A 12,033-nucleotide genomic window follows, 5' to 3' on the forward strand; every position below is an offset into this window, starting at 1 on the left:
GAGATTTGCTTATATAATGACTTAGTCATAGATACAACGTGTATTTGGGTGCGACCTAGATCCAGCTCACTTGCCGGTACCCGTTTGTTTGCAAAACTTACAGGGCTCGGCGCAGACCTCAATGTAAACTAGAGTCTGTATTTGCTCCAGTATTCTTTGTGAAGTCAAAATGCAGTAAAACAAATCTACTGGCTAATGAAAATCAACTTTTGTAGAAGCCTTTCTTGAGACAGGCAAAGAAGCTTAAGTAGAAAGTACTCACTATGACAAGGTGGCGTACTCTTCCGCGCCGTGGCTTTGCGCTTGGGTCTCTTCCTCATCGCCTCAAACTTTTCTATTTCGGATTTTCTTTTACACTGATCTTTTCTCCCTTTTTTTTTTTTTTGCTACCCACTCTCTAGCACTCTAGACTATACCTATTTTAGAATGACTGTACAAGGTAGCAAGACTCTTTTTAAGTCCTGCACTATTGTCGATCAGCTCTGACCTCTTCTTCAGGAATCACCTACAAATTTCATAAGAACAGGAACGTTCAAATCATCAGCTGTCCCTTCTCAGGTATTACTTTCATTTCTCTTATCTTGGAGACTATAAAAAATGTTAATGCTGGCGACATTGCAGGAGGACAAGCCCGCGGCGGTGTTGAGCTGGGTCCTGATCATGTTTTAGAGCACGGCCTTGAGAAGCAACTTGAGTCTCTTGACTGGACCATCGCACCCACTAAATCGCTTTCTTTTCCCGAGCCAGCCTCAGATCCTGACGAGGGAAAACTCAAGCGTCCAAATTTTGTAGGATCTTCGACAAAGAACGTTGCCGATACCGTAGCTGCTGCTTTGAAGGCTGGGACATTCCCTCTCACTATCGGGGGCGATCATTCACTTGCCATCGGGACCGTCTCTGGCGTTTTTTCGCAACATGCAGATGCATGCCTACTTTGGATTGATGCTCATGCCGATATAAACACGCCCCAATCTACTCCTTCTGGAAATATCCATGGCTGCCCGGTTTCCTTTCTCATGGGTCTCGCTGAGCCTTGCCCCCCTCAGTTTGCATGGGTGAAGCCATACTTGAAGTCAAATAAACTCGCGTATATCGGTCTTCGAGATGTTGACCCGGGCGAGCGCGAAATTTTGCGCAAGCACAATATTGCTGCTTTTTCTATGCATCATGTTGACAAGTATGGAATCGGCAAGGTCGTGGAATTAGCCCTCGAGCGCGTCAACCCTGATGGAAAGTCGCCGATTCATTTATCACTTGATATTGATGCCCTTGATCCTGAACATGCACCTGCCACTGGAACACCTGTTCGGGGAGGTCTCTCATTGCGAGAGGCGTGTTATATTTGCGAGGCACTGGCTGAGACCGGTAACTTGGTCGCCATGGATATCATGGAGTGCAATCCTGCACTGGGTGCCGATGCGCAGTCCGTGAACGCAACTATTGCCGCAGCTTGTAGTGTCGTCAGATGTGCTATGGGCGAGACGCTTTTATAAGTTTATATTTTTTCATTCCGTATGATTATAGATAGGACAGCAGTGAAGTCGAATTATCAGTCGTCTAACTTACTGATGAGTGCGGTTTGAAAAGATTATATATTTTATGCTCTCTATTGTAAAAATATCAATATGAAATAACAGTTGATCACGGAAGGATCATAAGTATATATAACCGATAGCCTGTAGTGAAGTTGTAAAATGCCAAAAATTCGAAAATCTTCCACAAAATGTTGCATCCTTTTCACTGTAAACAAATCGTACGTTCCACAGGCGTATACTACCAATGACGTCAACGAGTCATCCAGCCGCAGCTTATCAGCCTAGATCGCACTAGCTCTGATAGGATTGGCCCGGCATCCACATAAATAAGCTCACTTCCCCTCCCTCCCATTCTTATCTTCGACATCCAGATTATCCCGTATTATCTATTGAATTTGCCCTATAGCACTCATACTGCTAATCCTCGGTTCACTCAATCACCTTTTTGCTCAATCAACTTTCTACTCTCAATCAAACAATGGCCGGTTGTACCTGCGGATCCTCTTGCTCTTGCTCCCCTTGCACTTGCGGTACCAAGCGTTCACTCGTCAACATGAAGGGCGGTGAAGGCTGCACCTGTGCTGGCGGATGTGATTGCAAAGACGTCTGCACCTGCTCGAAGCGCTCAGTTAACATGATGGCTGGCGGCTGTGCCTGTGAGGGCGGCTGCAAGTGCGGAACCACCTGCACCTGCGGAGAGACTGTATGTGACTAGTTTATTTGATTGATTTCGAGCATCTCCCTAACTGTTGAACGAATTATAGCACTAAATCTGACTATTTGGATTGTCAGTCGTGAGCATAGTACTATGTCTTCCATACTAGGTGTTCCAAGGAACGACTATTTTTGATATATTGTTATGTGAGAGGTTTGACGAGTCTGGAGTTTTGTGTCTTGACTGTTAGCGTATCATAAATATTGACTGCAAGTCTTTTATTCATTTACATTTTTCAAATTAAATCACTGTAGCTTAATATCGACCGTATCAACTGAAACTCGCAGATTGATGCTATAACCAAGACTGTTGGGTCACATAATTAACTACATGGCAAATGTAAAAATGCAGATACATTATATAAGACTCTAATTCTTAGTCTCTGTTGCTGCTGCCGCTGCCGCTGCCGCCTTCTCTGCTTCTTTCCTCTTCTGCTTCTCCTCCTTCTTACGCAGTTTCTCGGCCTTCTTGCGTTCAGCCTCTTCATCTTTCTTCTGCTCGCCACCAAACTGCTTTCGCCAGACCTCTTCCTTCTTTTCGTCGATCCGAGAAAACAGGTATGCGGCCTTTCCAATCACATGCCCGGCCTTCAAATCAAGAGAAAACTCATCTGGAATTTTGCGAAGTGGAGCATTGAGCTGTTTTACAATCCCCTCTGCAGTGGCTGGCAGGTACGGATAGATGACAGACGAAAGAATGTAAACCAGATTCAAACCAACGCCGACGACTGCATTTGCACGTTCAGGATTCTCAACCAAAAGTGTATTGTTCATACCATTTTCTTGCAGAAATAGGTTTCCTCGCCCAGACAACGACAAAGCAATTTCCAAACCAGAGCGCAAGTGAACATTAGACAAGGTCTCGTTGTAGTTCTTAAGAATGCTATTGACATCGGCCAAAAAGCCACTCTCATAATCTTCAATGGCTGAGGGATCAAACTTAGGAATTGTACTCTCGTACTTTGCATTCACAAATTTGACAATACGATTGACGAAGTTACCGATATTAGCTAGTAGTTCATTGTTGTTGCGGAAAATAAAATCGCGCCAAGAAAACATGGTGTCTGCAGTTTCGGGACGGGCCATCAAAAGATAGTATCTGAAGACATCCGACGGTACCCCTGTTTCCTTAGCATTGTTGCCAAACACACCCACATTTCGGGATTTTGAAAATTTACCACCTTCATATTGCAGATATTCGGTGGTAGAAATGTGATGCAGTTTCAGCCACGGCTTGCGAGTGCCAATCTCAGAAGAAGGAAAAACCACAGTATGAAAAGGGACATTGTCTTTACCCATAAACTGATAAAGTTTCACGTTTTCAGGGTGGTTCCACCACTGGCGCCAATTCTTTGTGTAGTTCGCTGTGATACTGACGTATCCAATGCAAGCATCAAACCATACATATAGTACCTTATCTTTGTAGGACTCGAGCGGCACCGGCGTGCCCCACTTCAGATCGCGAGTAATGCAGCGAGGCCGAAGCCCTTCTTTGACCCACGAATCTGTAATTGTTTTTCCATTCCGCGACCAGTGACCCTCTTCCGATGACTTATTGATCCATTCTTCCAGTTCAGGCTGCAACTTGTCAAGAGATAAGAAAATGTGTTTCGAGTCACGAGGAATGGGAGATGACCCGTCAAGTTTACAACGAGGCTTGATCAACTCAAAGGGGTTCAGAAGATTACCGCAGACATCGCACTGATCGCCTCGCGCATCCTCGTAGCCACATCGTGGACAAATACCTTCAACAAAACGATCAGCAAGGAAGCCTTGATGCTGTTCGCAGAATAACTGTGTCATCGACTGCTCTTCCAAGAAGCCATTCTCGTTCAAATCCATGAAGATCTCCTGGGCAATTCTATATCAATTATCAGTAAATATCCAGGCACTAATCACAAGCCCTTGCATACTCTGTCTGTAGATCGGTAGTAGTACGACCGAATTTGTCAAATTTAATGTTAAACCAATCGTAGACCTCTTTGTGAAGAACATGATACTTGTCGCAAAGCTCCTTAGGCGTCACGCCTTCCTCTAGCGCCTTTGTCTCTGTTGCAGTGCCATACTCATCTGTGCCACAGATGAACAAAGCATTAGTGCCACGAGCTTTCATGAAACTAAAAAGAGAAATTAGATAAATCAAATTGGACTCCAGATGGATATCTTCTTACCGTGAATATACGTCTGCACTGAGTACGCTGCCAATAATGTTTCCCAGATGAGGAACATTATTCACATACGGTAAAGCAGAAGTGATCAATACATTTTCCTGGCCGTCTTTGGGAAGACTAAAAATATTTTGTTAGCTGTCTTCGGCAAACTTGACACATTTACCGACGTACATCTCAGGCACTTCGGGGTCAAATTCAATTCCGGGAGTAATTTTTACTTTCGACAGCTCTTCAGCCACTTGGTTCTGTAAGTTTGCGCGTTAGTGAGAACCTTTTATAATCGTAACAACCCGTGAATCAAATTCGGACAACGTACTACAGTGTCAGTCATTATGTCTCTTATGTAAGAGGTGTTAGCTATGAGGCAAAGTTTCCGAGATAGTCTAGTCTCAAAAATGACGGCAACGAAAAAAAAGCTGTTTCTGATTAGCTGTTGAAGCGAGTCGTGTTTGATTGATTATTGTTACGGACGATGGCGGTTGTAGCTCAAACTGTAGTTGTGAAAGTGGAAAATTAGAAGTCGTCCCAGCAGCGGCACATCCATCCAATGACGAATTTTTGGAAAGAATTACTTCTCATCAGTGCTTTTCAATGGGTGCACACCGCGTGAACAAGACCCTTCAACAATAAAATCCTATAATTTTTGTGTGTTATTTTTGATAATGGATGGTGATCTTTTTGACTCTCTTTTAAATCTGGAGACTGAGTATGCATAAATTTGTTATTAGTCAAGAGGCTATATATTAACATTAACATAGTTTCTATCAAGAAGGATACGACGAGGGCTTCAACGATGGAATCCGTAATGGAACAAACGAAGGAATGCAATTTGGATTGCAGACCGGATTCCAGCGTTTTCTGACAGTTGGTATTATCAGTGGTCGTTGCAGAATATGGAACCAGTTTAGCAATATCGAGCGTACTCCTGCAGCCGACGAAGGCTCCACTAACAGCAGTGATAACTTGAACGTTATTTCTATCAGTTCTACTAACGGTAAAGCTCGCGCCGCTAAGCAACTACAAGTTCTTACGGACCTGGTCACAGGAATTCCTGTCCTCAACACTGAATCGGCTGTTGAGGAGTTCGAAAGTCGAGTAAAGCGCGCCAAGGCGCGAGCCAAAGTTGTACAGCGGTTGTTAAAGGATTCAGCTATGGTTGTGTATGAGGAAGACGCTGTCAGAGTTGGTGATAGTGCAGGGGGAGAAGAAACCATAGAAGATACAATCTCAGGCTTTGAGTCGATAGATATGGGCAGTCATGACCACAGCTACGATCCCATAGATGGAGACCAGGCAGTGCTTGAAATTGAGTTCACTTGAGATTCCATATTATTTATTTTTCGTTACAATAGCATTTCGCCATTTCAGTCTTTTAGTGGAGTATACTGTCCATTCAGAATTATTCCGGCCGAAACGCCCAATTCGCCAGTGACCCAGGCAGGCATGTTTCGCTCATCAATGAGACCCTTTATGGCCATTTGCCGTAAGCCCGAAAATACATGTGTTCCTTCGATCAATATGCGGACCTTTGGTAAAAATGATTCTCCAAATTCGCCACGATATTCATTTTCTAGCCGAAATTCTACTCGTGTCAGTGCAGAATCATCGTCGAGCATCGGCGTAGCTTCTCGGGGTTTGTCGCTCTCATCAACTTCATCAGTGCTGTTATTACCAACTACAGCCCCAAACCTGGAGTCGATAATTTTCAGTCTTTTTCGTTCTCTTTCATCTTTATTCTCTATTGCTTGTTTTGTTGCACGGTCAAGCATCTCATGCAGAACCAGTTCTGATGACGCAAGGGGAGATTGGTCTACGCCATCTGTAGCATACACCCTCCATCCTCCCAAAGCAGTCGAATCTCGAGACGAGGTGCGCAGATGGACCAACGCGGCGAGAGATTTGGATGTCAGTGACGTTGGCTGCAGAGTCACTTGCAAACCCGATACAGAAAGAGATGTCTCAATGCACTGTAAAAGTTTTAGTTTAGAATCTCTAATAGCTACTAGCAAATCATACTTGACGTATTATTTTCTGATATGGATTCGTAAAAGGAGTATGAAAAATATGAGAAGGAGATGTTGGAAATGCACAAAAAAAGGTGCCTCGAGCCTTTCCCACGTTTCTTGAAGAAGATCTTCGGGCACAAATATATAAGCGCAGTACGACCAGTGGAACTGACGGATGTTGCGTGATGTGTATATGCTATCGAAAAGTCAGCAGCATTCTTCTAATCCGAGCTTAAGCCAGCATGCATACATTATTAATAAGCGGCCGTAATGACTTCTTCAGAGTCTTCGTGAAGGCTGGTACATGAAACGTAGGCAACCCTAGTTCATTTGATTAGCTGCCTCCCGCTAGAGGAATTTTCAGTCACGTACGATCTATCTGATCAGGGTCCGAGCTGCGTTTCGACGAGCTGACCAAAACTTTTGATGCGGTCCACTTCAAGGAGTTTGGTCTTTCAAACAAATCTGTATATCTTAGTTAAAATAGGATCGTAACTAGATTCGTCATTATAGCCCATACGCTGAAATTCAATATCTGCTGTTTGCTGGATACTAAACCCACGAGTCTATAATACCGTCAGTAAACAACTGGCCTCCGTCCATCAGATTAGTATGCCAGACTCACCCAGTCAACGTATAGCATCCTTTCAGCAACAACCCTTTTAGAACTATTTTGTTCTCGATACCGAATATATATCTGTCTTATCTCTTCAAGTCTTTGAAGCGTGAAGTTTTCATCATCAATAACGCGTTCGAAGTGAGGTAGACAGAGGGGTCCACTGTCAAGCCATTTAAGGGCTAGCCAAATTAATGCATCGCGAGATAGATGGCTGAGCATTGAATTATGAGACCCAAAGGGCATCAATACGGAATCGTCCTGCATGACAGATACAAATGAAAAGTTGAATAGGATTCAATGTGCGAAACGCGATTGTTACTAGACTATGTTTGTTTATCTTATCACGTGATATAATTACCCGGAGCATATAGCAAATACTATTCAGTCTATTGCGGGGTTTTGCGACCCCACAAACACCGTTTTCCGCAGCCTCCTGTAATCTGTTGACTATGAAAGGCGATAAATTGATTTACGCGATGGCCGCCGACTTTTTCTATTATCTTCAACATCATGGCTACCTCTCCTTTTGCCTTTCTGCATCCTCAATTGGGCAGTGTTCAGGGTGTTCATACTGCGGGCAATGTTGACAGCTTCTTTGGTATCAAGTATGCCACTATAGCGGCGCGATTTGAAGATCCTGTGCTCTTTTGTGCCAAAGATCCTGATGCAACTAAGCTTGGGTAAGTTTTTGGAATTACCCTTTGAATTACTTTGGTACTAACTTCCGTAGACCTCCTGCTCCTCAGCCTCCTGGTGGCTGCGCTGCTGAGCTCGCATACATCGGCCAGCAAATGAACCTTCCTGACATCGAAAGCAAACCCGATGAATTTGAATGCCTGAATCTGAATATAACTAAGCCAGCTGGTGACTATGGATCACCACTGCCCGTTTTTGTGTGGACTCATGGAGGCGGAGTTGTTGTAGGTGCTAATTGCTGGCCTCAGTTTGACATGACTAAACTTATCGAGCTCTCTATTGAGGTGGGATACCCTGTCATTGGTGTTGCGTTGAAGTAAGTCTATTTCAGAAGAAATGCGTATATTATTACTGACTTCTCGTCTCGCAATAGTTATCGCCTAGGGCCATTAGCGTCATTGACATCAACGAAACTAGCAGATGCTGGATATGATGGGAACTACTCATTCAAGGATGTCATTGCCGGATACGAGTGGACAAACAAATTTATTGCGGGCTTTGGCGGTGATCCTGATAATATCACCGGAATCGGAGAGAGTGCTGGGTCACTTCTCACTTCTTCGTTGCTCCAGTTGAATGCTCCATTGTTTACTCGATTGATAGCCTTTTCCGGACAGCCCGCTATGAATCCTCCAGCTCCTCTCTCGACTCATGATCGGATATATCAAAGAGTGCTGAAAGAGTTTGATATTTCGGAGCAATTAACCCTTGAAGAGCAGCTATCTGCTCTTCGTTCTATCCCTTCTGAGGACTTCACCTTGAGATTACTTCCAATTGTATCGGTCCCATTTGCAGAAACTTCTCTGCTAAGGTATCACAATATAAAAGAAATCTCAAATTCTCAATTGGATGTACTCCCTGGGCACAAGTGGTGTAAGAAGGCACTTTACAGCGACTGCAAGCACGATGTATGAGTATTTATAGATATTTGAGCGTCATTCTTTTCTAACTGAAACGTTAGGGTACTATAATTTCTCGCTGGCTCAAGCCTCGAGTGAGTGGAATTAATGCATCGTTTCTGCAGCATGTGAAGACATCATTTGGCGTTGAGCCAGAGGGTGCTTCGCTGATTGTGTCACTATACGATATTAAGATGGACGACGAAGATGAAGTGGCATTTTCTAAGATCGAAAACTTTGTGAATGATGTAATGTTTTATGCACCAAATATACTGACAGCTCGTGGTTGGAAAGATCGAAACCCTGCATGTGTAATTCACGTGAATGTCACCGACGCATGGAACGACGCTTATGTAAAGAACGGAACTCCTCATACATTTGAGCTTGCCATGCTGTTTCAGAATCTGTGTCAGGAGATGGATGCAACTACAGCTGCATCTGCAAAAGTATTTGCTGCAGATATCATAAAGTTCATAAACGGGGCGGACTCGTATCCTTCGTTTAGCAATAGTCAAGATTCTGAGACTGTAATTATTTATGACGAAGTGAATAGTCCAAAGATTTTGCCTAAAGGGGACGTTACTGAACGACGATCTGCGATCTTTGAATTGATTGACAAGGTTGATTTAGAACAGCTGGTCAATATTGTGCTAACTTTTGTATTTCCCAGCTAGCAACTTTTGACTGCATTCGTGAGTCCGGCTGAAAAGGCCATCGTTTAGCTTTTTTCAACGTTTGATAGTAGAAGAGTGTGGAGACTGCAAAGCTCAAGTGTAAATACGAGCATTAGGCATTGTAATACGTATTGTCATTACAGTATATTTATTGAGTTGATAACAACTATAACATAAAACCCTCAACAAATTATTTCATCGATATGGAACTCTTATCAACTTTGCCATGTCTGTCTGATAAGCAATGTTTGCAAGATTTTCGCTCGCCTCAATATCTTATGAAACTCCTAATCGAACAATAATCGCCTACTGCACATTATTCACAATTCTAATTATGTTAATCCTGACGTCAACTATTAATTCTATGATAGGAAGGGAATAAGTCAAGAAGAACGGAGTGTCGGCAAAATGCAACTCTCGTGGCCCTCCAGTCATGATGTGTTATAGACATATTGAAAAGCTTAGCAAAGATTTTACTCTACATAGTAGGGTTGAATTATCAGATAGTGCATGTAAAGTTGTGATTACATCACTATCATTAAAAGTCATTAGTCATATCTACTTGGCCGACCGTTCGGACACTTCCGTGATCAATCGCCGCCGATTTCTCAAGCCACTGCCCATACCCGGGCACACTTATGCTTTTTCCAACCTGGCAAACCCGTGGGCGCCATGGGCTCAATTATCATAAGACACATATCTTGGAATATTTTTCTCTTCCAGGTTGATGGATAGTCGGGCCTAATCGACTGCAATCGCCACACCCTCCAACATGTCATCTCCGGAGGAAATTAGTGACCTCAAACGAGAGCGAGTCCACCCGCAGACAGTCAGGCCAGATGAGCAGACAATGCTGCTGTCCATTCTGGACGCAACGACTGCCAATTTTGCCTTAACCAACGCCATATGGTTGTTCGAGAGACCGAAGGGAATGGACGTATCTGACGTCCCGGACCATCTCCGCCGGACTCTTGGCACTACGCTAAACTCTTACCCCCAGTGGTGCGGTCTCCTGCAGTCAATCGACGTCATTGACGATGACCAAATTTTCGAAGGCGCAGAGGGATTCCCAGCCCATGGCCGCCGATTCGGAAGGGTGTATACCCGGTTCGGAGGCTCTGCAGAGGTCGGCGTTGACTTTGCTACTGCCGCCAGTTCCCTCACCCTGGACTCACTTTATTCCCGTGAGAGGACAAAGACTCAGCCGCTCTGGAATTGCAAAGATAATGGGATTGTACGCTTCATCAACACATGTGACATTGCACATGCTCTGCAGCCCAACGATCCCGATGCCATGACTGGCATCAGGAAACCCATCATGGGCATCCAGTGCACGACGCTTGCGTGCGGCGGATTTGTCCTGGCCGCAAAGATTGCACATCCGCTGGCAGACATTTCCGGTCTTGTCTACTTTGTCAGCGACTGGGCAAGGGTGAGCCAAGCTATCGTGACGGGCTCTACACCACCCGTTCTCAGCCCCGTATTTGAGCCGGTCAGGTTAGATGAGGTAGCTGCTGGCGACATCAATAGCCATCAGCCGGACCCTGCTATCGTCAAGAAGACTGAAGCCTTGCCACTGCACAGATACGACTGGTGGGCACCACCAGGCAAGCCGCCTGCACCGTTTCTCGACGAAGCGGACTCGTTGACCCTGTCGGGCCTGCCTATGCCTTGGGAAGAATGGGATGCCAAAGCTCCTGTCTCAGGCTATACCATCCACCTCACCAAAGAGCAAGTTGAGATCTTGTGGAAGGATGCCACCACGGAGGCTGAGAAGGGGGGACTCGTAATAAGCAAGCATGACGCTGTTTTGGCTCATATGTACTCGTGCATCATGCGAGCTCGTCGGCTTGAAAAAGACGAGGGCCCTGTTCATTGCGATCTGGTCCTCGGTCTTCGATCTGCCTTGAAGTTGGGTGAATCATTTATGGGGTCCCCAATCATTATGATCAACGTTGAGATGTCTGGCACAGAGGCCTGTTTGACAGAAGAAGGAAAGCCCACGGGACTGCTGGCACCTATTGCCAAGAAGGTTAGGAAGACTATTGTCACAACAAGCAATCGGGATAACTTGTCGGCACATCTTCATACCGTGGCCTTTGAGAAGTCTCCTCAAAGATTATGGCAGGCTTTTCTCGGTCAACGACATATTTTGGTCACCACGTGGGCTCGCGCTGGTCTTTACAATGTTGACTTTGGATTGGGATCGGACATCCGATACGCGGATGGCCTTATGCCGAACCTCGATGGAGTAGTATTCATCAAAGAGGCACCGCCCTTATCTGGAGGATTCGTGTCGGCATCTAGACCGTCTTGGACTTCTGACGGTGTTGATATAGGTGTTAACATCAAGACAGAGGACATGGAGAGACTGTTAAAGGATCCGTTGCTACTTCCAAGTTGTTCATAGCTATATTGGGTTCATAGCTATATTGGGTTCATCGATATATGGGGTAATCTAACGGTCTCTTCTTATTTATGCAGTGGACAAAACTCCCACGATATGATGTGGGCCACAGTTGCTAGTCTTCCTATGTGTTCGTCCTAGCTTTATATAAATGCATAAAAATCCTCAATCTGGATGATCTCTAATTTGTGTGCAAGAATGGTTCAGAAACTCAATGTAGTAGGGTTTAGTAGGGTTTAGTAGGGTTTAGTAGGGTTTAGTAGGGTTTAGTAGGGTTTAGTAGGGTTTAGTAGGGTTTAGTAGGGTTTAGTA

The 12,033-nt window shown here is 44.6% G+C and overlaps 6 protein-coding genes across 6 annotated transcripts; 4 read left to right on the forward strand and 2 right to left on the reverse strand.

The window, feature by feature from the left end:
• Positions 1–339: 339 nt before the first annotated feature.
• On the forward strand, positions 340–1,718 carry V2V93DRAFT_370359 (uncharacterized protein). Its single transcript, XM_066910253.1, has 3 exons — positions 340–439; positions 499–558; positions 622–1,718. The coding sequence occupies exons 1-3, from the start codon at positions 427–429 to the stop codon at positions 1,491–1,493; spliced, it is 945 nt and encodes a 314-aa protein (XP_066765935.1). The 5' UTR covers positions 340–426; the 3' UTR covers positions 1,494–1,718.
• Positions 1,719–2,475: 757 nt separating this feature from the next.
• On the reverse strand, positions 2,476–4,968 carry V2V93DRAFT_370362 (tRNA synthetases class I (M)-domain-containing protein). The gene is made up of 5 exons (XM_066910254.1): positions 4,737–4,968; positions 4,592–4,665; positions 4,421–4,537; positions 4,163–4,366; positions 2,476–4,110 (listed from the first exon to the last, which is right to left on the reverse strand). Exons 1-5 carry the CDS (start codon positions 4,749–4,751, stop codon positions 2,619–2,621), a joined length of 1,902 nt encoding a protein of 633 aa, XP_066765936.1. The 5' UTR covers positions 4,752–4,968; the 3' UTR covers positions 2,476–2,618.
• Positions 4,969–5,082: 114 nt separating this feature from the next.
• V2V93DRAFT_380542 (uncharacterized protein) lies at positions 5,083–5,740 on the forward strand (the record flags this gene model as incomplete). Its single annotated transcript, XM_066912062.1, has 2 exons — positions 5,083–5,126; positions 5,179–5,740. 2 exons carry the CDS (start codon positions 5,083–5,085, stop codon positions 5,738–5,740), a joined length of 606 nt encoding a protein of 201 aa, XP_066765937.1.
• Positions 5,741–5,762: 22 nt separating this feature from the next.
• V2V93DRAFT_253898 (centromere protein Chl4/mis15/CENP-N) lies at positions 5,763–7,734 on the reverse strand. Its single transcript, XM_066907126.1, has 6 exons — positions 7,052–7,734; positions 6,947–6,992; positions 6,799–6,891; positions 6,677–6,747; positions 6,437–6,622; positions 5,763–6,387 (listed from the first exon to the last, which is right to left on the reverse strand). Exons 1-6 carry the CDS (start codon positions 7,307–7,309, stop codon positions 5,785–5,787), a joined length of 1,257 nt encoding a protein of 418 aa, XP_066765938.1. The 5' UTR covers positions 7,310–7,734; the 3' UTR covers positions 5,763–5,784.
• On the forward strand, positions 7,433–9,700 carry V2V93DRAFT_253891 (Alpha/Beta hydrolase protein). Its single transcript, XM_066907125.1, has 4 exons — positions 7,433–7,725; positions 7,776–8,057; positions 8,115–8,649; positions 8,703–9,700. Exons 1-4 carry the CDS (start codon positions 7,556–7,558, stop codon positions 9,312–9,314), a joined length of 1,599 nt encoding a protein of 532 aa, XP_066765939.1. The 5' UTR covers positions 7,433–7,555; the 3' UTR covers positions 9,315–9,700.
• Positions 9,701–9,752: 52 nt separating this feature from the next.
• On the forward strand, positions 9,753–12,033 carry V2V93DRAFT_370369 (transferase family protein). Its single transcript, XM_066910255.1, has one exon. The coding sequence runs from the start codon at positions 10,087–10,089 to the stop codon at positions 11,722–11,724; it is 1,638 nt and encodes a 545-aa protein (XP_066765940.1). The 5' UTR covers positions 9,753–10,086; the 3' UTR covers positions 11,725–12,033.

The sequence above is a fragment of the Kockiozyma suomiensis genome (assembly GCF_038497685.1).
Source record: "Kockiozyma suomiensis strain NRRL Y-17356 unplaced genomic scaffold V2V93scaffold_7, whole genome shotgun sequence".
Lineage (NCBI taxonomy): Eukaryota > Fungi > Ascomycota > Lipomycetes > Lipomycetales > Lipomycetaceae > Kockiozyma > Kockiozyma suomiensis.

Bases quoted from the DNA above. Each gene is read 5' to 3' on its own strand.
- V2V93DRAFT_370369 (XM_066910255.1), top strand. From the start codon at position 10,087: ATGTCATCTCCGGAGGAAATTAGTGACCTCAAACGAGAGCGAGTCCAC.
- V2V93DRAFT_253898 (XM_066907126.1), bottom strand. From the start codon at position 7,309: ATGCAGGACGATTCCGTATTGATGCCCTTTGGGTCTCATAATTCAATG. The intron at 6,993-7,051 runs GTGAGTCTGGCA...ACGGTATTATAG, and splicing joins GGATGCTATACGTTGACTGG to ACTCGTGGGTTTAGTATCCA. The intron at 6,388-6,436 runs GTATGATTTGCT...AAACTTTTACAG, and splicing joins ATCAGAAAATAATACGTCAA to TGCATTGAGACATCTCTTTC.
- V2V93DRAFT_370359 (XM_066910253.1), top strand. The intron at 559-621 runs GTATTACTTTCA...GCGACATTGCAG, and splicing joins CATCAGCTGTCCCTTCTCAG to GAGGACAAGCCCGCGGCGGT.
- V2V93DRAFT_253891 (XM_066907125.1), top strand. From the start codon at position 7,556: ATGGCTACCTCTCCTTTTGCCTTTCTGCATCCTCAATTGGGCAGTGTT. The intron at 7,726-7,775 runs GTAAGTTTTTGG...TAACTTCCGTAG, and splicing joins CCTGATGCAACTAAGCTTGG to ACCTCCTGCTCCTCAGCCTC. The intron at 8,650-8,702 runs GTATGAGTATTT...CTGAAACGTTAG, and splicing joins ACAGCGACTGCAAGCACGAT to GGTACTATAATTTCTCGCTG.
- V2V93DRAFT_370362 (XM_066910254.1), bottom strand. The intron at 4,367-4,420 runs GTAAGAAGATAT...TTCTCTTTTTAG, and splicing joins AGTGCAGACGTATATTCACG to TTTCATGAAAGCTCGTGGCA. The intron at 4,111-4,162 runs GTATGCAAGGGC...TAATTGATATAG, and splicing joins ACTACCGATCTACAGACAGA to AATTGCCCAGGAGATCTTCA.